The following is a 24649-nucleotide window of genomic DNA, read 5'->3' as shown; positions in this document are numbered from 1 at the left end:
TTATCTATAATGTTAGCTTGCTTCTTCAACAAATCATCCATCCAGTTTGCAAATTACACTTTTACAGTATTTCTGCATTTGTGTACACTGAATATTATAATAACTGTTCATTATTGGGTTTTCCACAAGGAATAAATAGTAAATATGCAATACATACAGCACAGAATGTAGACCAACACAGGAACTCTAATTTCCCTGCGTGATATTCTCGCATTGTTGATTCACTGTCTTTGTACGAACGAAAAAAAACACAAACAACAGAGACAGGAGCATGTCTAGAGTGACACTGGCTTCCTCGTTAATTACAAAGGTACAATAGTCAATGTATGCTGTGCAGGCAATGAGTGACCCATGGGGAAGTCAACACTTCATTGGAATAAACATTTCTTTCTGTGATGGAAGAGGGACTCATTTGGATTTGTCAGAATACATTTGCATTTCAGTAATGCCACAGAAGTGGGAAGATTGTGTAGGTAGGGTAACTAATTTGTATGAGAGGCAGGTATCCCTTTCAAGTCTCTGGCACCAGGGGAGTACAGGTTTATCCTCAAGACTCAAAATAACTCTCTGAGAGGGTGGAGCTGTTTGACAAGGGACCTTGTGCGCTGATTGTTCCTCTCCACAAGGATAAACCTCTCCGAAAGTTACACGGAATAAAAGGCCGCCTAATTATAATCTTTGTTAGATGAAGCGTGTCCCTCCAAGCAGCTTTGAGAGATGATTGATAACCAGAAGACACACACTTTTGTGCAGTCCACACTCGAACACAAATCCTCACATTTGTTGTACACAAACTTGGAAGGAAGTTAAAGCCTGCGGTAAACATGAGATGAATCACTGTGCCTTGTTAAATTGATAAATGATTCCGGCTATCAAGTCACAAACATTTACATTCAGCCTTATTTTGAAAAGTGCTCAAAATGGGTCTTTTAAAGCCGACAGCTCCAAAACCCTAATCCAGCCCTTTAGCTGTTAATTAGCACTTTAAAAATAGCAGCAATTAAAAAAGTCAGAAGTCAAAGACATTTTATTAGGAATTTATTAAAAGAAAAAACCGCACAACAGAACAAACAGAGGAGTATTTTTGTGTCCGTACCACATGTGCGTTGTTTGATGTTACACATTCTTCAAACCTGAATAGAATCTGAACCTGAAGGGGATCTTGCATGCACTGCACTTCAGTGTTTGCATAATACTGTTAAATAGGGTATGACTCATTAATCATGTATGCTACCATTTACTACAAAGAATAATTTTGAAAACCTGATGATACCACAAAAACAGGATGAGATGAAAAGTGTTCATTCACATATTTGAAGGAGTTACACTGAACTATGTTTGGCCAAACTGTAACGAAACTACCCTTCAGATAGGCAATAATTAGGACAACAGCTTTGAGTAATTAAAGTTATATTGAAACATTTGTATTTTTATTAACAATTGCCCTGCATTTTTTCTGAAGAGTTGCTTCATTATTTATGGTTGTTACAACTCAATGAATTAATTTAAATTTTTAAAAAGAAAACAAACTCCTCTGGCTCATCATAACCACCTAATTAAGACTGAGCACAGCGAGTGCTGCATGATGCTAATTTAATGTGTGGGACCTCTCACTTAGCACTTGCCCCCCTGCTGTGGTTACACCCGGCTGCACCCACAAGTAAAACACCCTGAAAACATAAGTTTGGTGTGTGTTGCACTCCGGATCAATCACTAAGTGGACTGTAGTGCACAAACATAACTTCATATCCAATTAATGGGAAATTAATCAACACAGATTTTTGGTTGCAGCACGTGCTCTTGTTTATGGCACCGATGAACTGACCTGATCCTTGGCAGCACCATGGCAACAGTTATTATAATGGTGAATAAGTGTCAGCATAATGAGAAGGTTTCAGCTCCGGGGGCTGCGCCTGGAGGCTTGGACTGATGCAAACTCTCTGAAACTCTTTCGTTGCCCTAGCGGGAATGAATGTAACGTGCAGTAGGGGAAAGTAGAATAATTTTCAGGCTTGCTTTCTGGTAATCAAACATTGATGTGCTACACACTACACCAGTGCGGCTGAGACTGAAATCAACATGCCCAAGACATTCAGGGATTAATCCGGTCCGTGTATCTTTTGGTCATTCGATTTTCCTTTCAGAAACGGGTATCAAAAAAAAAAAACCTAATGTTTATTTGATTTTCATTTTAAAATACAAAAAATTAAATTGAAATACAAGGCGTTTTTCTTTTCGTGGTCAAAAAGGGATGAGCGAAATTTTAAAAATGATTCGATTTTCGTTTTCTATTTAATATAAAGAAAAATAATATCACTAGAAAAAGGAAAAAGGCCTGTTTTTCATATTCTGAGACCGGATGTTGTCATTTACAGGACATTGCTGTGTAGAAGAAACAGTAGGCTATTAGGCTACTGCAGGGTAATCTACCGTGACACATGGACATGGAACTGCGGTCAAGCCGGCCGTCACGCTCCGTGGTCAAATCAGCCGCACTTAAATTTCGAGTGTACAAGTATTCTCAGCATTATGGTAAATGCGGAGAAACAGCATGTTTACTTTCGGTTTTCAAAATAAAGGTATTAAGAACAGTAAGCTATAATTCGAACCTACATTTAAAATAAAATATGTTACATTAAAGTGTTTCATGCGCCCATGATGACTAAAAAACACTTAATATCAAGTATCTTTACTGCACCAGTGTGGAGAAATGCCAAAATAAAAGTCCCATATATTTAAATATGGGACATTTATTGTTGAATTTATCCACATTGGCGCAGTAAAAATGCTTGATATTAAGTATATTTGTAGTCTTATATGTGTAGAAGTCAAATATACCATCCATAGCCAGGAATTATTGAGCACAGTGTTTTAACAGTAGCTCAAATATATGAAAATATGCCACTTGGAGGTAAAAATGCTTGATATCAAGTATAGTTGTAGTCTTAGATGTGAAGATGTCAAATATACCAGCCAGGAAATATTGAGCACCTCAAATACGGTAAAATATACAAACTGGAGGCATAAATATGGGACTTTTATTTTGGCATTTCTCCGCACTGGTGCAGTAAAGATACTTGATATAAAGAGGATTTTTTGCTGATGTGACCACGGAGATCGGAGTGATGGCTGGCTTGTCCGCAGTTCCAGGTCCATGTGTCATGGTAGATTACCCCGCCGCAGCCTACTAGCCTACTGTTTCTTCTACACATGACAACATCTGGTCTCAGAATATGAAAAAACAGGCCTGTTTTTTTCGTTTCTGTTTTCTAGTGATTTCATTTTTTGAGAATAGAAAATGAAAATCGCATCATTTTAAAATTTCGCTCATCCCTTTTTGACCATGAAAAAGAAAAACGCCTTGTATTTCAAATTTTAATTTTTGTATTTTAAAACGAAAATCAAATAACCACTAGTTTTTTGTTTTTTAATACCCGTTTCTGAAAGGAAAATGTAATGACCAAAAGATACACAGACCTAATCCTTTTATTTCAGGTAGAATTTCATTTTACGAACTTAACAGGGCATGGAAGGATACTTAAAATAAATATGAGGGTACAAAATGTTAAAGTTTAAAATCTAAAATCAACCCTGACAGACTAGATGACAGACTTTAAGATCTAAGAAGGGATCACGTTGATACCAGAATCTGACTGCAGGTCTGACTCAGAGCACACCAGAGCATGGAGAGCAAATTATAAAAAAAAGCGCTCTATTAAAGAAGTGCATTGACCCAGAATCCTAACAGGAAGTTGAATGCACAATGCCGCAGGACAGAAATGGAGGTCATTATGAAAGGGTCCTTTTTAAAAAAAATAAATAAATGGGCCTCCCCCACTCATATCTGTCACCTGCTGCCAGATGGTGATATGCACGGCCGTTTTTCTAAGGCTCCTCAGACAACACAAGACTCAGCATCGAAGCACAAGTGGAAGGCAGAGGGAGCTGTTTAGGAGACTGAAATAAAAACTAATCTCAAATTCAATACTAGCTGACAGCAAATGAATTCCTCCAGCTTACCTCAGCATGAATAAACAGGCACATGGGGAGTTGGATGTGGGGGAGGTATCGGCCGTTTGTGAGGTCCCAAATCCATTCGTTTCAGCTCAGGGTTTTATGCATCAAATAAAAAAAAGCCAATCTTGCTTTTTAAAGCATCTTTCCCCTCTGTCCAGGCCGATAAGGTATACCTTTAAGGTCTCTCATTCAGGGGCAGCTAATGTTACTCCAAGGTAGAAGGAAGGTTTGGGTTGTATAGATTCAATCACATCACAGTGTTTGAAATATCTGCAAAACTTGTTTATCAGGGTCCTTGAAAAAAACAGAAAAACCTGAATTGTATTTGTTTATTTAGTTAACTTGATATATCACCACTTAAATAGAGGGAAAGTAAAAACAGTGAATGGAGATGCTAAAATCTTTTGATTCCAGTACTTTACAAGTAGCGAAATATTCAAAATGTATACAAATAAATAACCCAAGAGTGAAACTAACAAAAAATGTCACAGTCGTACTTCACTGCTATGACTATAGCGATGGTGTACTGTACTGTATTATACTGCAGACTCTCTTTAATTAAGTTAATTACATTTTTAGCAATGCAGTCCGTATGGAGAGGAACGCAGCCAAAACATTCCCAACCAATATCCCATCATGTCACACTTTCTCCATCTAATCACAGCTAGTGCATCTGAAATTCAATACCCCTGTATCCAGGGTATCCAATGCCATGTTCACTGGGGAAACGCAGAATTGATTAGGTCCAACTCCATATGTGGGAATGGAAAATTAAAGCAATTTTTTGTTGTTGTTGTGGTGGTTTGCTATATTGAATGTCTACATAAGCTCAGGAAGGTATTGCTTCTGAGAATGCCATTTGTCATGTAATTGTAGTAATATTCCTCGCTTTTCTTCTTCAAGATTGGTTAGGAGGTTATTTGTCACTTACTGGCTGCTATGGTCTGCACTAATGGAAACATTTATCATGCTTTATAACTGTACCACAGTAACTTACATTAGGCCTAATTTTGACCATTACTGGATTTCATTTTTGGCACAGCAGTGTACAGAGGACATTTCTGTACCTCATAAATACCTCTTACAAAATGCAGTATAAATCTCATAATGTAATAATATGATTTCATTTTTTTGTTCACAGGCACAAAATAAATGTTTGTATGTCTTAATCAAAGCAAAGTATGTGTGGGTGATGGTGTAATGCTGACATTATTTCTAATCAATATAAATCTGGTGATAAGTGCATGATAACTACCCTGTCTTTGCTTATTCAGTATCTAGATAATACAAATAAAATGTTAATTTAAAGTATAGTAATCTCTCAGACCAGTAACTCCAGCACATCAACTGAAATATACCAGTAAGAGCATCTCACAGCTTTTGACATGTATAAACACTGCTGTGTAATTGATAATGATGTATTAACAAGAAATCATATTCAGTGCAAATGAATTACTATATGCATCTATAATTAATGCTACACTGTTTATGCAAACACATTTAAATTGGATGATATTTCAGTCCTGGATGAAGCGAGAGCACCAACCAGCTATGGGAGGAAGAGTCACTGGGGAATATTCCACATCTTCACATATACGGAACTTCAAAGATGCAATAAAATCCTTGCTTAAGGATTCCTAAAAGGCTTTGCTATGTTCTGATGAATCAATGAGGTAAGTCAATATTTGAAACTCCAGTCGTCTCTCGGGCGCTCACGGGGGGATACAGAGCAAAGCAAATGTAGTTTGAGGAGATTCTGATGCTGGCCAGAAGCAGCACTTCATTTTCACTGCTATCTGCTTTAGATGAACAGTGGTGGCAGTAAAATTATAAGTCTTGTCTTGGGAGCATTTGTTTTGGGTATCTCGTAGCATAGGTTAGGCTCACATTATTTCTGTCTTAAAACAATAGTCACATTTGCATTTAAACAGTTTTCAGGCTCTGTAATCATTCCTCCTGTTCATACTGGCTGTGAAGGGATGAATACTATTTCAACGCAAGTGATGGGGAGACAAAATGCACAGTCTTCTTTCTATGTAGCAATGAATCCTACCGTTTAAACCAAGCTACTATCACAGCTGCAATTGCTGTTGCAGTTTCAATTAGACAAATCAAGCGGTTATCCTCCAAAGTTACAGTCTTTGAAGTACAATATGTGCTCGTTTTCTTACTGTGCCGCCCTGCAGCTCAGCGGGGAAACGTTTTGTGGGGAAACAACAACACAAGGGGATTTCTGCCCTAACTTGAAAGACGCCCACTAGATAAGACCAACTCAGGCTGCTCGGAGCTCATATAAGCTTCAAAACAGATTTTTTTCAGAATGAGGACTGATGATTTGCCTTGAGGACTTGAATGAACAGGAGGAACAGTTATGGCGACCAATAACATTTTATTGTGCTTGTGGATTAGTGCTGTACTGAGAAGTTTGATGCTCTGATGCTTCATTAATAACATTAACATCTGAATCCTGAATCTACATTCATATGCTGCACATTTGTTTTTTGTATCATTAGGGAAGCACAATATGTTTTTTTTGTTAGCCAATACTGATAACGATAAAAACCTGGTTCTCATGGCCAATAACGATAATATTACCAATAATTTTAACACATTTTTGTATTTCTAAAAGAAGGTCTCTGTCAAAGCTTGCAGACTTTTTTCCATCTCTCAACACTGTCCCTGTGTTACTGACCAGTCACAAACCAGCTTTCAGGGTGCAACCAGCCACCTGCTGTGGCAGAGTTTGTAAATGCTGCGCCTGTTCAGTGAATGAAAGCAATATTGCTTCATCATTTCTCCATTCATCAGCTAGAATTTCACAGATTCACCAGTACTGTATTGAGATAGACTGTAAAATGTAAGCCTTTATCATATGTCTTACACATTGACAGTAGCACAACTCAGCACAACCTTCAATGAAACCATCACATAAGCGTCATTGTGACTGCCACGCATTTCAACAGGGCAGAATTAAATGTTATTACACCTTTGTTGAATACTTGACTTTAATTGGCCGGTAAACACAGTCGGAGGGGAGTGATGTCTGAATATTTGAACATCTAATCAGATCACTCCACACTCAACTAACTGTGGAAGATTTTAACGTGAATAATTCAGAATTATTCTAAGGGGCCAAACATCTGATGTTAGTGAAAAAGCCTCAAAAGCAATCTTACTGGATTTGTTTACGTGTACGTTTCCAGTGTTGCTAAATTGTAGCCCTTCAATTCCAACAACAGATGTTTTTGTGATTTTAATCCTGCCAACTCTTTTTAGGCAGATGCTTGTAAATGCTTGAAAACAATATTTTGCATCAAACTATTTGTGTTTGTGACAAGTGGTTGTGTATTGAGAGGGAATATGTACAGTGAGCTTCACAGCAGAGTCTGTGTTTCCTTATTTCTCTTTCAACTCTTTATGAATATTGCCGTGGGTTAATTGAACAAACACTCCATTTTCTCTCTCCAGTCCTTCAGGATAATGAGCTGCTTTATGAATAAACGGGAGCTTTGTTATTAATACACCGTTGTGAGCATTCTCTACATAACCAGGTTATGACTGTATGACAAACCCACTTCTGTCAGTTGGAGACGGTTGATGGAGTGCTGGAAGTGACTTGCTGTGTGAAGGTTAGCTGTATCTGTGTGGGGCAAACCAGATGCAGCCCAACCATAGCGCCTCTTCTCTGCTCCCTCGCGCTCTCTCTCCTACTCACTCGCTCACACAAACAGCACACACCCCTGCCTTGGGCAGTTCAGACCCTCGGGGAGGAGGGGGGGTGCTGGTTAACTCCCGATGAACTCGCTACGGGAACGACTTCCCCTTGGCCCTACTGCTCTCCCACGTAGCTGATGCCGACTGTTTGAAAGAAACACTTCAGAGTCTGGTTAGATTAATTACCTAGAAGCACCTATCTAACATTCTCACACTGTGCTTTCTCCAGCCAGCAGTGCACATCGCCACATAAAATGCTTATAAGGTCTTTCTCAGAACGTAGAGGCTTTGGAGGTCTATTGTTATATTGCACCATACTTGTCTTGGAAGCAGAGGATATGTAATGTAAAACCCTACTGAATATTAATGCTTGGTTACTCTGTGTTACCAACTGTGCGTGAGCCTCAAGAGTGAGGCAAGGGCTGTGCAACACAATGCTTTTCAGAAACGATTTGCCCTCTGCGCCTTTGTTCAGCACTAATTTGCTTTGAATAGATAACTCTGACTGTGTTTTCCACACACCATGATTGAAAAGGAACATTTAATGGTTGTGTGAAGCTCAGACTGAAGACTTAGATTGTCTTCTTGAAGCTGTTTGTCTGAGGTCAAAACTCTGTCAGGTTTGTGGCATCACCATTCACTTGTCTGTATATTTAAAAGAACGCTTAAGTAGGACATAATATGTGATCCAGACTTGTGGTGTAGATCCTAATCCCACAGTGAGTCACAGCTCCCTGAGGAGAGCCTCATTAGACATCCGCTGATGTGTATTGGATTTAGTGATAAGTGGTGCTAATTGCCATGTAGGCAAATTTAGTTTCCTACGTGCGGTTGTGCCTTTGAAAAGAGATGCGCGTGCACAAACAGATACACACAGCGGCAGTCACACACACACGCACGCACACTAATTATTTTAGGTCCCAGCTGTGAGGAGGGGCTGCTGATTTGGAGCATGGCAACATGAAAGATTACTCATTCCTCAAGATACTGTGCTCATGCGACAAAGCCCTTATTCATCTTGTTCTGAAGAGAACTAGCATTTGACCCTGAATAGTTTGTAAGGCAGGAAATTTAGGTCTCTCATTAAAAGCAAGATCAATGACAAGATTTCTGTACTACTACCAGTGCAATCTCAATTAGGGCAACAATTGAGGGGCTCTTTAAAATGAATGACTGCACATTCCACTGCTAGATAAAGCCCCTCTGACAGAGATAGAAACCTTGCCTATTCTTCTCCATCAGAAATCACGGCTGGGGAAAAAAAACAACAAAGAGAGATAGCTGCTACACACTGAAGGAATGTTGTATGGCTGCCTTGAGCTGCCAATGAAAATACAACAAGATGAACCTTTCCTCGTATTTGCAAAATTGGTGGAAAGCTTGGGGCGCTTTCTTTGCCATAAAACCTTTTACTTTTCTATTTTACCTCTAAGTGCCAGCTGCTCTATATGCCAAGGCGCCGTCGCAAAAAAATCTATAAATATCAATTCATAGCTGCTGTGCTAACAACATAAAAAAAGAGTGCATGTTTAGGATGCTTACCTGCCAGACAATCCACCAATGACAGCAGCAGTATAAGTTTCCATAGCAACTCCATTTTAATGGTCTCAGGTCAATACCAGCTCACATCCAATCACAGGTGTGTAGAAGCCTGGCTTTGTCCTTTCCAGCACTTTCGTCGTTCTTCTGTCAAATGAAAAGAAAAGGAGGGGGAGGCCATTAGACATTCAGAACCACTGGTCACTGGCCTCATCAGACGGGGTTATTTCACAGGAGCAGTAATTGTCCATGTTTGCCAGGTGATGAGTTTAATGATATAAAAACACACGAGGACAGTAAAAATCACATCCTGAAAAGCACAAATATTTGCAGATAACAGTAAATCTTTGGGGACACTCTTCAGATATAGACGACAGTGAGCACTATCTCAGTTATGATTTGCAGATGCTGCGATGGACCGGGTACGATGTATATCTGTAAGAATAATCAAGAAGCAGCATGGAGAAAAATGATTTGTGCAAGCAAAGCACTTACAAAACACTTGTGCTTTAGAGTTTGCTTAAGAGTGCTTAACATTGCATAATAGGGATCATGTCTGCAAGAGGAACATAAAGGGATTGCTTGCTCGTACTCAAACCTGCTGAGACAAAACAAAAAGCAAGCGGGTTGTCAGACACATCCCTAGCATGTAATAAAGCACTGTCCTGGCTCCTTGAATCTGTCTGAGCTAGAGGGATTATGTATTTCTGACATAAAGAGATGACTGTACGCTGGGCAAAACCATTTTCAGTCCCCCGGGAGACTCACACAATTGATTTTCTCAAGGACTTAACCGTAATCTATCCCTGCTAAGACTCAAATGAAGTCCCAAAAAGAAAAAAGTTGCGAAATGATAATGAGACGTACTCCCACGATCGCTGACAAAAACTGATGTATTTATCCGTCTAAATACCAGAACACCGCCAACATGTTGATGGGTAAGATCCTTCCTGATAAAGCAGCAGATAAATGTTTGCGTATGATAGGACAGTTATGGAGTGAGAGAGGATGAAGAGGAGGAAATTAGCCATTGTCTTTGCTCAAACTGACTCTGCCTGCTACATTTAACTGACTGATGGCACAGTTACGTCTGACTACACACCATGAGCCCGCTGAAAGAAGTGAGAGGACAAAATTAATAAGAAAACGCAGTATAGTCTATCAAGAGGCGGGTGCCAAAAAAGCAGAGACAACTGAAAGATTACACATTCGTAGTTTCTCAGTTATCTGCTCGCCTCTTATCTTTGCCCCACTGAAAGGCATGACAGAGCATACTGATGCTTATGTGAATAAATCAGCTGCGTCCCTGACACGTTCGCCTACACTGCTCTTCCTTCTGCGTGTACCAAACCATTAAAGGCAACACTTTTACCCTATAAATCTCATTATGGAGATTGGGTTTAGAGTGTCATCTTCGTTCCAACTTATCTTGCAGTTATTAGGATGCAAATGTCATGAGTAAATGTTGGCTTTTAATAATAAAACAGAGAGACTTCAAATCCCTTCTTATGCTCCTGGATATTTTTGGAGTGCTCCTCCTTTGAGGGAATAATTGTGCGAGATGCGCTGAATAAATTACTCTACACAATGTCTTTAAAAGAAAAAAAGAGCAGCCTGGAAATTCAGTAAAACATTGTATTCCGGCTTCACACTTCTACCAAATATTTGGTTATCGTCTAACATTTCTACACAGTCAAACAAATTACAGAGTGTTATTTTGACGACACAAGTAAATACGCGTCATCATCTGGCTGCAGATTAACAGTTGCTGCAATTCATACCCTTCTGACAAGTGCTTCGTTTTCATCAAAAACTTTTCCGGTAATTGTTTTGTCAGCCATGTAAATGTTTGAGACGCCGGCCGTCTAAAATTAATTCATCCTGCCTTGACAACACCACAAGCTAACGCAACCTCACCACGTGAACTGCTGACACACTCCATACATAAAGATATCTGTTGGCCCCTAACAGCAATCTCTTGATCTATATTACTCCGCAAGCACTGAGACACGAGACATCAGACGGCAGGGTTAGCAGGGGGGATAAAAGACAGCCTTTAGATCCAGAGAAGCTCAGATGATGTCTAGGGGGGACCGGGTGTCCATGGCAGTATTTGACTTTCCCTTCAGTACAAATTAATTACCCTCATGACCTTAAGTGGTAGTGACAAGGCCAATGACTTACTTTCATCCCAAATCGATTCACTCATTTGTTTGCTATATAAAATTAAAGTTAATGATGGGGAAGGCTTTCAGACTTTGCCTTTCAAGTTCCACCCTCTTTCATGTCTTTGGAAAAAGCCAGTGGTTGAAAAATGGAAAATGATCAAGGCTGGAATAACAGTCCTGGGCTAAACGTTTCCTGACCTAATTTGTGCAAACTCAACTGCATTTAAATGCAACACAACGGCTATACATTCAGTCTCCCATTTCACAGATATGATGACACAAATGAAGAATGATTTACAAAATCTCAACTGAAAAAAATGATGCAAAATTACAAGTTTTTCTTTCTGAGGAATAATTTAAGCGCTGCTGACCGTCTAATAAGGAAGCTGCATGCAGCATTATCCCTGTCAAGTGCCCCACATTTATAACTATCAAGCTGACATTTCAGCTCCAGTACTCACACAAACATGTCAATATATGGGGGAAATATAAATGTGATTTGCAAAAATTCAAAAGCTTTGATTTAAGTTGGAGATTGATGTGAGGAGATAAAACATTTTAATTAGACGCTTGTCATCATGATGAGGAGATCTGCAAAATGTCAGGTGTAGCTCAGAGAGGTTGTCTCTGACTTCATGCTCTGTGGGAATATAGATATTCCCAGTTTCAGGCAAAGCCCAAATGTCAAGTTATCATGATAACACACTTTGCAAATTATGTCTCATCTTTTATGAAGATTTTAGTAAAAGAGCCAGACCTGTGCAATAAAATGATAGCGTAACGTAAAGGTGATCGACACTACATCAGTAGTAATAAGGATACTGTTCGATATTAAAGTTTGATAGTGTGATCAAAATACATTGATTTAAACTGCAATGAATCGAACAAACCCTGGCTTATAAAAAACATCATGTCTCTTGATAATGGATTGTGACATGTAAACAGCCAATCATTTAACAGGTGTGCACCATCAACTGACATGTTACACAGAAACAGAAACAGCCTGGAGTGGTGCCGACGGTGAGGGAATTATTAATGAGAAAGGAGAGTTTAGCACAGCACTAAAAAAGTGTGGCGGCTGAGTGGGACTAGATCACCAGTAGTTATGGCAGTGACAGTGACTTCACTACAACAACTGGACTCCTTGGATTGTATTAGTTGCAATAACAATATGAATATTTTCAACATCCATTTGAAAAGCACAATGAAGTCTTAACACTATTGCACGATAAATTTCGATAGCAAAAAATAACTTTTTAAATCCTAAAATTCAAAGTATTGAAAGAAAAAAGTGGTAAATTCAACTGTTTTTGTCCTGGTCTTTATTAATAACAGGTCTACAATGGCACAATTTTGAGAATCTATTGATATTGACTGAAATGAAACATTTTATTATGATATATTTTTATTTCATCCAGCTGCAATTACATCAACAATTCTGATTTCTAAAAACATAAGAATTTATACTATGTATTAAGCAATCAAAATAAAAATCATTCTCTCATCAAAAATTAGAATTTGATATTCTTATTTTTTATTTTCATTATCTCTTTAATGTTGGACTTTTGGTCATGATGACACTTCAATGCCATGCAGTGGACCACTGAGCACTTCATTTTATTTGACTTTTTAGGAAATGCAGCTGCATGCAGGGAAGTCTCATATTTGTAGGGACAAAGCCCTTCTCCAAATCTATGTTGTCAAAGAGTAGCCTCTTTTCCTCTGCCTCTCTGACAGCACCAGCTGGAGCTGGTAAACCACAGATTGTAGTTCAGTCAGCCACAGACACTGACAGTGATGGTAGTCGATTTGACCCTCTTCACTACATCTGATCTCTCGGCTGCCATCAATTTTTCAGGGCTCAAAAATGTATTAATAGAAGAGTTCTCCAGGTCCCGTTGGTTGAAGAGTCCAGATGAAGATAAAATTCACACTAAAAGCCCCCCAACCCCCACACACACAAACACACACGCACATACATACACCCCCGAGCTCTAAATCATGAATGAGCCCAGACTCCCACACTCAGGAATGAGATGAGACGAGGAAAAATGGCATAGAATGCTGCATCTTTAATCACCTGAGCTGTGACTTCACTTGATCTGCAGACACCAGCCCGATCAGTGTTTTCCTGCATGTGAGGCTCATCTCACGGCTCTGAGTGCCTCCAGTCATTTAAAATTCATTTTCTGGTGGTTCTCGAGTTGAGACTAGTAGTAGCAGGAAACGTGAAATTTTTACTCAACCCTGCATACATTGATTCACTGCATATGTGAATCAAAGATTAACCAAGCAGCTCTGTGGAAGAGTGGCAGCAATAATGATATCAAGTCGTTGAGCCATTTATAGAGCTGAGGTTGTTTTACACTAAATACTCAATTATCAAATCAAATATGTTAGACAGCAATTAAGACCACTGTGTGTCGTTTTGGACTGTGTGGGCTTCTAGGGCTGCAACTGTGAATAGTCTGTCCAAACCAACGTTATCAAAGTACTTCTTCTGCCAACCAACAGTCCATTTAAGGTAAAAAAAAAATGAAGAGATCTACATATAATTTGGCCGAAATGTTTTTATTTATTTTTGCTCTACATTAAACCCATCCCTAGGGAGCAGTGGACGCTGTGAGGCAACAGTGCTGACCACTGTGCCACCGTGCTGCCTCCAAAATTAGCCTATTGGTGTGTTTATTGTCCAATATACACAGATATGAAAACTTTTTTAAAAAATAATTTAATGCTAAAAAAGATGTTTGGGGTCATTTATAATTATAGCTGATGTCATTTTAGACAAAGTTGTTGTTGAACTGTCAAATATCATGCCTCGGTTACATATCTTTGCTGTGTTTGATTACCACATTTGAGGATTCACTTGAATCAATGTATGTATATCAGCTGATATGTATCGATATCTGAATTTTTTACTGCATATTTTTGAACTGGTATCGACCCAGTGACAAAGAAAAGCAGCCCATTCTCACATTTCAGAGCCTGTTACCCACAAATATTTGACTTTTTTGTGCAAAAAGTGAAAATAGATCTCTAATTTAAACAGTGACCAGGACCAGAGCTTGTTATCGTCAGAAACATTTTGATATCAGTTACAACGATGGCTTTTCTATACCAATTTTAACACAGATTACATGAGCCCAGTCTCTTGCCGTAACTTAGTATTTTACCTGCATGCCTGGAGACAGCCAATCATCCGCATTATCTTGGAACAACAAGCATGACTATAGGCTCAGTGATAAGATTAACTGTCTAATCTAACTGCAAGACATTTTTCAATAGTCGATAGTATCAAGGTTATTTGGTCAGTGTCATAAATCGTAAGTTCTGTTCCACCTACTGTATCTTAAAGTGGCTGTCATGTCTGTTGATCCCACAAAACGTGCTTGTAGCCTCCTGTACAACCACAAAGAACAATGACTACTTCCATAGGTATTTTGGAGGTGCTTACTTCTGATTGTACAGACTATCAACATTTAACTCAAGGGTACTTTAAAGGTTGCAGCGACATGACAAATCCACCCAAAACATTACCTCAACTTTCCTCTGCCAATCTTGCTCTTCAAGAATCTATGCAGCCCATATCCAATGCGCTCATAACTTTGTTGAGCAGAAGCTTTGGTGCGTGCCAACCCAATTTTTGTCATTCTTCTCAAATGGCACGCCACGGGAGTCAAGGAAGTGCCAACGTATTCCCAAGCCAAGATTCCACCTCAAACAGTGGCACAAGACAAAGAGACTAATGGTGTTTTGATCTAAGCACACAAGCCGCAGGCATGACATAACACATGCCAGCTTCTTCATTCCTCCAGACCACACCAGGGGCTCTCCACGAAAGAGTTCCTCCCAATCTCCCCCGTGACAGGAGCGACTGAGTCTGTAGAAAGGTTCTTCCTGCCTGCACGCATGCTCCACATAATGAGCGCAGTATATGGTAATAATTTATACCGATATAGAGCTATTCATCAAAATACAATCACAAACCCTTTAATTATGCATGATTCATTAAACAGTTAAACCTCAAGCAATGGACTAACTGTTAATACCTTAAAATAAGTCAGAGAATTACATAAATTGAAAAATAAATGTGAATTTTTATTTTGTTGGAACTAACCTTGATGGGACTGGAGTGGCCTAGATTTTAATCGCTCTAATTAGGCACCTGCAGTACACATATTGTGTGTTCATCCCACAACTGATGCTAACTCTGACTCAAAGTGTTTGTAGGCACAAGTGATTGACTATTCCAGTGCACCTGTCTTTACTAGGGTACTAATTATGGATCCCATTAGGATTTAAAAGCCTGACAGTTAATACTTCATTAAATGCACAGATTTAGGTCTTTGGCAAAACACTTTGGTGGAACTCTGCACGTATCATGGGAGGCAACTTTAAGCACATGATGGAGGAGAAGGTAGGCTATTAATACTGTGAGTAATGAAAGATCCTCTTACAGACAGAAAACCCTAAGCGTCAGATTACAACAACCTTCATAATGTGTTTCGTATCTGATCTAAAGCTGACGTTAAAAAAACAAGTTCACATAATTTACTTGTGCAGATGTGCAGCAATATTTATCAATCCCACCACAACTCGAGAATGCTTCTTTCAGTTTCTGAAAGTGAAAACTCAAATAGCACAAAAACATACAAAGCACAAATAGCAAGCAAATGTCTTTTTTATCTGACTTTTATGACTTCCCATGCTGTGAAGTCTATCGACACTGCATTCTCATATTGATGTTTTCATTTTTATCGATATCGCACCTCATTCTGACACTTAACACTCCTACTTCTCATCTAGAATTAGCACATAATATGCAATTTCAACAGAGCAGTAGACAGAGTAATCATCAGGAAATTGATGCTGCTCATGCCTTGTTAGAGTGGTCAAGATCTGGAAAATCATTCAGACATTCATTTCTCAGTTCGTAGCTGACAACTGTTAAATAATTATCAACTCATTTGATAACAGATTAATTGATTGATATTTTTTAAAAGGGAGACTTTTTATGATTTTCCCCCTTTTCTTCAGTATTTATATAGGTTCTTATGAATGTAAAAATAGTCCTCTCTTCCACAGAAAACACTGCTCCTGAAGTGGCGGCCCGCCACTCTTAAATCCTAGCCGCTGCTCCTTTAAATGTCTTTTTTTTTCTCTTTTTTTTTTAATTGTCGCAAAAACACCACCGCCGCATCATATCTCCACCTTCACAGCAGAGTCCTGCACTGGGTCGGGTGTCGCGAGTGCTCAGGTAAACAAGATAACTATCTTGCTCAGTATCTACTCTTTGGAGTAGATCCCCCACCCCCCCCCCCAAGAACTTACTGGTGCCATCAACGTTAATTACTCGCGAGAGCTCTGCCTTGAGTGTGACATCACATCAAGCACCCAGGCACCAGGTCAGAGAGTCAGAGGAGTGTCATCTTGAAAATAGGGCAACGACTCACCCGAGAAAAGGTAGACTTATTAGCTTAAGAAAGCTTATAATAGATTTTGTAAGTTCAATACACATTCTCAAAATATTGATGGCCAGCTAAGGTTACATAACATATCGGTAGCTTAATTAATTGGGCCCGGTGCCAACTCAACTCAGTGTCGCTAACATGAGGAAACTTATTGATAGCATTAAGCGAATATATACACGCCATGATGTAACTGCTGACTGCATTTTCAGATAAGCTTGTTCAAATATTTCTCAAAGAAGAGAAAGACACCTGATGAAGATGACGCTAGTCAGGTATCATTAGCCTTTTACTGACTCAAATGATGATGGTTAGGTAAAAAAATGTGTTCACACTTGTAATCAGATGCTATGTGAGTATAAATTATCTAACATTAATGTTTTATGTAATCGTATAAGACAAGTAACATTAGACAGGGAGGAGCAGTGGAACAAAGTGAAGGAGAGCAGAGTGAAGAGCAGGAGAGCAAAGTGATGGTGCAGGAGAGAGAGATGAGAGTAGAGGAGAAAAACCTAAAGGGAAGCACAGGCTATCAGGCTGGGACCCTAAATTAAATTACATTTAAATTAAATATATTTTTTTTCATTTTATTGATGTATTTTTTGTTATTATTTTTACTTTTACATTCAACCTTTAAAACGCCATTTTCCATGCCAGCCATTCAATAAAAAGGGGGATTATGCTGGGCATAAAAGTAAAATCTGCAGTCAAGTGTCATTTGTTTACGCCACCACGGCTCCCCGGAGAGCCTGCCCCCGCTGCTGAAAAAAATCCTAGAGGCAACACTGTATGTCACACATTTTCATATTTTATGCCTCTATTCACGGTAAAGTTGAGGTCAACTGGAAGCTGAAAACAAAATAGAGCTTACTGGAGATGCGGTGAGTAGTGCTGGTGGGTCAAGCGTGTATGAGTTGACCAATCAGAGCAGACCACGTATTAAAAAGGAGGGGCCTCAAAGAGACAGGAGTTGAACCTGTTGTGTTTTTGGAGTGTTTAAGCATGTGAACCTATTCTAGAAGTTATTCAAGATAACATTTTGAAATATCCGCAAAATTTGCCTCCTTTAGGATAAAAAGTGTCAGAATTCTCTGATTTATATGTAAATATCTTGTGGTTTCTTCAGGTTGGTGACAAGACATCTGAGGACATCATCTTTTGGCTTTAAGAAACACTGATCCACATCTTCTACAATTTTTTGACTTTTCAATAGTAGAAAATTCTCAACAGATGAATCAACATGGAAACATTTTAGCAGGTTGCAACCTCTTATCTATTTCACTCACTTTATATAACAAATCTGTGGAATTGTTTTGAACATTTGACCAAAAGTGCGAAAAGCACAGAAATAACTTTAAAAGCAGCATATTACAAATATAGAGAGTTTGTGTGGAGGAGGAATCATTTTCTGTGACTTGCATGATTTTTCTCTGCCAGCAGAAGATTATGTTTATGGATGGACGAGTCTCTGAAGATGTCGCTGACACAAAAGCAGGCTGGACAATGAACTTTGTAGCACCTCAGTGAGCAGGTGTGCATGCGAAATGGGTAAAAAAACACAAGCAGCAAAGGAAGGTATTTTGACCTGTATTATGAATTAGGGTTTGCAAACATTTTGAAGGCAATAGGTCTATGCAGATCAGAATGTTTTGGCATGCTGCTGTTTTAGTATTTTATTTAGTGGATCCCTCAAAATATAACTGTCTCTGCGACCAAATGCGCTTAGTTTTGAATAAATGATAAAGATTAGTTAAGCTCTGTGTCTTCAGGTAAAACCCTGAAGAAGGAACGGCAGAGACATGAAAACAGATTTTCTGTAGAAACCATGTAAATCATGCGACTACCCTAGCTTGAAACGCTGGAAAAATAATAACCCCTGTTGCACGCGATCAGAATGCACATAACATTACCTGCATCCACCAGCAAGTCTGTTTTCCCACTTCAAATGCAGAACAGGCTCCATTCAGTGAGCTACTATGAACTTCATGTTCCACCCTCCTCTTCATTCTGAGCCAGTGACATCATCAGAAAGGTGTCCAGCCATAAGCATGCTTCCCCGAGGAGATGTGTAGTAGCTCTACTATTCCGACCACTTGGATGGAAAAAGGTAAGAAGAGCAACTGTGCTCCACTGTAGTGTTTGTGTGGGGAATCAAACCACTCGCTTTAGTTAGTAACAGTTAGGGCCGAGGCACATCCAGCTGGCATAAAGTCAGCATGAAACACAAACACAACACTGAGACTTTCCTTGCAAACAGCGAGGTTGAACATGACACAAATTGTTAAGTGCAGGACAGGAGAGAGTTAACTGTCAGAAGATCCCTGCAACCACCTCTAATTCTCTTAATAGCGGAATCATGATGTGCAAAAGCAGCTCCCTCTCAGACATATGGACACTTGATTTCAGGAGGATAACCATTTCCAGCAGAGTCGCACGCTAAAGGACTTCAGACAATCTGAGCTGCAATCAGGCTCGGGTGCAATCAAAGAAGGGGAGAGATGATGAGACTGGACCGAGTCCAATCCCCCTGTTGATCACTGACGACAAATGAGATCTGCCAGCCAGAGGATTTAAATGAGGAAGAACTGATAGGTGGATTTGTGCCCCTCTTATAGAAGGGAAAAAAAAAACGATGCATGGCATAAATGATGGCCATGGCAATTAGAGGACACAGAGAATGTTATTATCTCTGATGGATTATGTGGAAATTGTACAACTCAACAGGGAAATGGAAATCTGTTGTTCCATTTATTTATTTATTGTCTAACTGACACATGGCCATAGATGCACGGACACAATGCGTGCATGTGCAGTCACAGGCTGGGCATGTAGTAATACTGTATGTGTGTGTGTGCTGCCTGCTATATAGCCTGTGAGAGAAATGAAAATGAGGATGAGGACGCTCATATTGTTGAATGAATGTGAAGAATATTAGGTTTAACGCTGCTTTACTGGGCATAAGTTTGTGTAGACGCACAGCACGAATAAAGCAGAACATGTTAGGAATATCAAAAAAGAGACACAGAGAAGAGCATACAGTTGGAGTTATTTACCTGTGTGCGTCCCCTGTGGTGTTCGCCGATGTTTATCCCTTCTCGGATATCCATGTTACGCCGCGCGTCTCCTCACTCCTCCAACAGCTCCCAGCATCGGGTCGACGGCGACGCTGAAGTTGGGTCTCCCCAAAGTGCGGGTGTTGCCTCTCGTAGGAAAGAAAAACGGCCCCCAAACTCTCGCCTCTCTCGCCTCTTCGGGGGTCAGGTTTAGAAGAAACAAGAAACGCTGTCGTCCACTCTCTCCACACCGAGCGCCCTTCGGTGCTCTCAGAGTCCGAGTGGCAGCGAGCAGCCTCCGACCCGCTCTCCTCTTCTCTCCGCTCCCCGGCACATTCACTCAGGGCGCCCCGGCAGTCCCCGTCCGCCCCCCCTAACCCACCAGGCACTTATGAACCGAACCCGCAGCGGTGGCTTGTCTGCGTCATGCGGGTGCTGTTAAATTTCTTCCGGAGCAGAAAGTGTTCGGGGTGTGTTTGTCGGTGGTGTTCAGTCGGTGTGACCGTCCGGCTCGTGCACACGATGAGGACAGGACTTGTCTGCGCGCGGCGGCAGCGGCAGTGGCACATGGGACAGAGGTGGACTCACTGTAGGTGTGCTGCGTTCACGCTGTAGGTTCACGGTGTCTTCTCCACAGTGTCCCGTCCTCACCAGCTCATAAGAAAACTGTTTGTGTGGGAATGAATGAATTAAAAACTGAAATAAACAAGTTGTATGTTCTTTGTTGGGATGTATGCTTTTACATGAAGTTCAATATGAAACACAATACAAAAAAAAAAAAACATCCTGCATTCAACACATTCTTCTAAACAAAAATAAAGTAGCCTACATGTAATCAGGAAAAAAGTATAATAGAACGTGCACTATGCAGTTTAAGAGGGAGATTCATCCTCCCTCTTAAACTCTTTGTTTTCATGACTGAATAACCTGAATGAACAAACTGACCTTAAAGGACAGCATAGTATCATACTGTTTCAGTTTGTTTATATTTGGCAGACCCTGCCACCTTTCAAGCTTCAAAGAGGTAAAAAAAAAAAAAAAAAAAAAGGTCTGGTGAACTTTGTTCCTCTGAGAACAGCTTGTTTATTCAGTTATGGACAAAATCAATATTATTCTATCATCACATTAGAAATAGTGCAATTCTAAACCTCTAAGTATCAAAGTAAAAGTTGCAGAGAGCATGTATTATCTTTTGTACATTTGATTTATTGCTGATGAATTAAAGTGCAAGCAGCCCTCTAGATGGTCAAGGTAGACAATTTTCCAACCTACTCATGCTGCCTTCACTGCCTGGTGATTTAATCAATTAGCTAACACATCCTACTTTGTTGTGTATTTTGTGTGAAACATTTTTAACAGACCAGTGTTTTCACTTATGCCTCCACTGTACAAACCGTGCTTGATTCACATCTTCCTCACCCTTCCATTTGTTTCGTCATTCCATTTATTGTGGGGCCGCCTGAGCATTCATCATACTTATAAATGATACCTTACGAGAACATAAAGATGAGTGTTGTCACAAGATAGACCCTTTTTCCACGGCAGACATCTTGACCTGTCAAAGCAGGGAAAGCACAGGTTTGGCTGAAAAATGTGATCAAGGGCTCCATTCTATTAAGTAAGCCATGTCAGTGAGTGGGCTTGCACAATGGACTACACCAGCTCTGGAACTGGCTCACCTAAATAGAATACAGCTGTCATTTCTTTGTTACGAATTTCACCTGAACCTTTCCCTGCTCTGAACGTGTGCCAGGAAAAAGAGGTCTATTCTCAGCCGAGCTCCACTCAGCATACACCTGGCTAGAGCTCTAATCAGCCGGAGTCAGTGGAAACACCTGTGTGGGCATGCAGAGCCTGTAGTTGTGACTACAGCTGTCAAACATATCAGGTGGAGCCATTTCTCTCTGAAGGTAGTGAGGGAGAAGTATAAAGTAGTATAACATGGAAATACTTCAGGAAAGTCCAGATAGCCGAAGATCTGTTGGAGAAAATTTACTTTTTTAGAAAAGTGGCCAAGGCTGAACTCGTGATGGAAAACAGTGACTTGAAGGTCGTCATTTTATTGGCTCACATCCTCCAGCCACCATCAACAGCATGTTGGCTTGAATCAGCTGTAGGAAAAATTGTCTAATAAACACTTGAAAGAGACGTAAAGCTTTGACTCAGCCACTGCTTGAGGGGTCGCAGTAGCTTCTATACAACACTGTATAGAGCACTGCACTTAAAGGGGCTCCTTGGGCCTTAAGTGTGTTGTGTCGAAGCTGGTTGTTTGTTTACGTTGGCGGACTCCAATTTCAAAACTAACGCTAGCTACCGTCGCCGAGAGAGGCACTGAGGCGAGGCGCTGGAGAACGAGCATAAAGTCCTTCACAAAGAAATCCACAGTCCAGCAGCGTCGAAGACCTTTTAACAACACTTCGACATGTTATAGAGTATCACCTTTTTTTATGCATTTCTATTTTGGTACTATTTTATGCTTCCACTCCACCACATCTATTCTACAGCTATAGTTAGCAAATATACTTAAAGGATCATTATGTAGAAATTGTTACTTTGTGCAGGATTTGGCACAATCCCCCCTTTTTCCGAGTGTAAAAAAACACTGTCGTAAATACAAATCAAAGGTCTGTAACGGTTTAGATGTATGTCACAAGTACAGTAGGCGCCAGCTGCAAACAAAAGTCATTAGGTCATGTGTTGAAAACTTGTATGTTGAAGTAAACATGTATGTAACACTGTGATGCGACCCTCTCACTGAAGTAGTGCAGAAACAAGTAATGGGGGGCGGAGTGGCTGAGACAGAGACGCCATTCAGCCCCTCACCAGACACTGTGCCATCAAAATTACACTGAAGCCGAAAAAAAAAAATGTTGCTCTGACGAATTATACCATTTTCCACGTGAAACATATGATCAGCTTATGAAATATGACAGTAAACTCCCATGTGCATTTGACTGGCAAATTAAATAGTTCTACCTTTTCTTTCTCTGCAGATGCAATAGGCGTTAGGTAACAGAAGACACGCTTTATGCCTCCGGAGATCTGTTTGTGTCCTGCTGCTTTGAAAGTCACACAATGGAGCGATGACTACGGTGCCGCACCTTCGTAGCAGCGGTTGTAACTGTGATAAAACAATTATTCACAGTCTCAGCAATCATACATGAGGTGTTAACGTTATTTTTCCACCTCCTGCGTGCACAGTGGTAAATTAACACGCAATTAGCATAAGACATAAGGGAATGAGATTAACACCGCTCTGTCAGGTGAGACGTGCATTTGTTTCTATCGTTGCTGTACTTCCACTACACACAAAGCAGGACAGACTGCCAGTTCATGAAGTTGGAATAGTCAGAAACGTGTTATGTGCACTACGTCTCTGGCTCATAATCCACTCAATGTTGAGTGGGATTTTAGAGAATCTACTTCTGTTTGAGCCAATGGGAGAGTGATAATTACAGCAGAAATTACTGAATGCCCTGCTGAGCCTTGGAAAAACTATTTGGATTAACCTACTGAATGAACATGAAGTATTCTTAAGCCATCCATGCACACAGCTAATAATGGCACGTGATATCTCCGAGGAACAATTGATAGTATAGATACCCTAAACACAAATATCTGCAACTAGGCTTGAATTTTTCATGATTCTTAAATGCTCAACACTGGAGGGAAGTTTTTTTTTTTTTTTTTTTTCTCTTATCGTTTTTACGCTGATGATTTCCTCCAACAGAAAAACAAACTGCATTTTACCTCATGCGGTTTTACTCATTTCCCTTCTGCTCTCCAAGGGGACAGATACAGCACGCAGCCGTCTCTATGTGAAAATGAGCTTTTCATTGTTGTTTGGGAGATGTCATTTAAATACACGTATTACGTTTTTGTCCCGAGGCAGTAAATGAAATGCTGAAATGAGCAACTTCTCAACGCAGCCAGGAGTCAGAGAGACGAGCGTTCTCAGGGCTGTCTCTCCGAGAGCAGGGGGAGGCAGGCTGTTCTCGAGCAGATGCGTCGCACTGACGCTCTCTCGCAATACTCACGCAAAACAAGCGTTAAATGAAATACTGGCTTTAATCACAGTTTCACCGACCTGCCGTACTGTTATATGTCAAGGCTCTTTGGAGCTGCTCTTGATTTCTCCAAGATCAATTAAACTTCAGTTAACTAACTCAGCAAAAAAAGTTATGCATTATCCCCTCATTTGTTATTTGTCTTTTAAACACTTTCTTATTGTTTCAAAAATAAACTGACTGACTAAATTGTTTTTTAAATGAAAGAAGCAAATTACCTGTATTCGTGTAGGCATAGCGGCGGCGGTATCTTCTATGCGGAGGCTAATGTGTATGCAGCAATTTTTTTCACTAGCCAAAAAAAGCTCCTTTATGTCCTGACACACTATTTGTTGCATCTCCATGGTAGCCGTGATACATAATCTGTTATTGTTATTAAAAATCACGTTTTCACATTACAATCATTTTCACATCTTTTTTATTTGCTCATTTTTCCTCTCTTCACCCTGCAATTTAGGTGAGACCGGTTTAATTAGTGCTCGCCAGAAGCAACTGAGGTGAAGAGGGATTTCATTCGGGCCCTGCACTGTCTGTTATAGAGCAGAGTTTTTGGCACAGATGGCAGCCAGGGTACGCGCTGACTGAGTTAGGGCAATCCTCCCTGCCCTTGTCTCTGCATG

The 24649-nt window shown here is 40.1% G+C and overlaps 1 protein-coding gene across 3 annotated transcripts in view; it reads right to left on the bottom strand.

Annotated features, from left to right (window-relative positions):
- The window catches only part of cntn3a.1 (contactin 3a, tandem duplicate 1), an 87829-nt gene extending 66268 nt beyond the window's left edge, over positions 1-21561 (bottom strand). For 2 of the 3 annotated variants that reach the window (XM_030421926.1, XM_030421927.1), the window contains exons 1-3: positions 21382-21559; positions 19963-20628; positions 9274-9417 (exon numbers count right to left, since the gene is read on the bottom strand). In XM_030421926.1, coding sequence (XP_030277786.1) covers positions 9274-9328 — 55 coding nt within the window. In that variant the 5' untranslated portion in view covers positions 9329-9417; positions 19963-20628; positions 21382-21559. Of the gene's footprint in view, positions 1-9273; positions 9418-19962; positions 20629-21381 lie in introns of all 3 variants that reach the window. The other variant, XM_030421928.1, reaches the window with a different exon arrangement.
- Between the last annotated feature and the right edge of the window lie 3088 nt (positions 21562-24649).

The sequence above is a fragment of the Sparus aurata genome, chromosome 7, assembly GCF_900880675.1.
Source record: "Sparus aurata chromosome 7, fSpaAur1.1, whole genome shotgun sequence".
NCBI classification, from domain to species: domain Eukaryota; kingdom Metazoa; phylum Chordata; class Actinopteri; order Spariformes; family Sparidae; genus Sparus; species Sparus aurata.
This window is presented reverse-complemented; position numbering and strand designations above follow the sequence as displayed.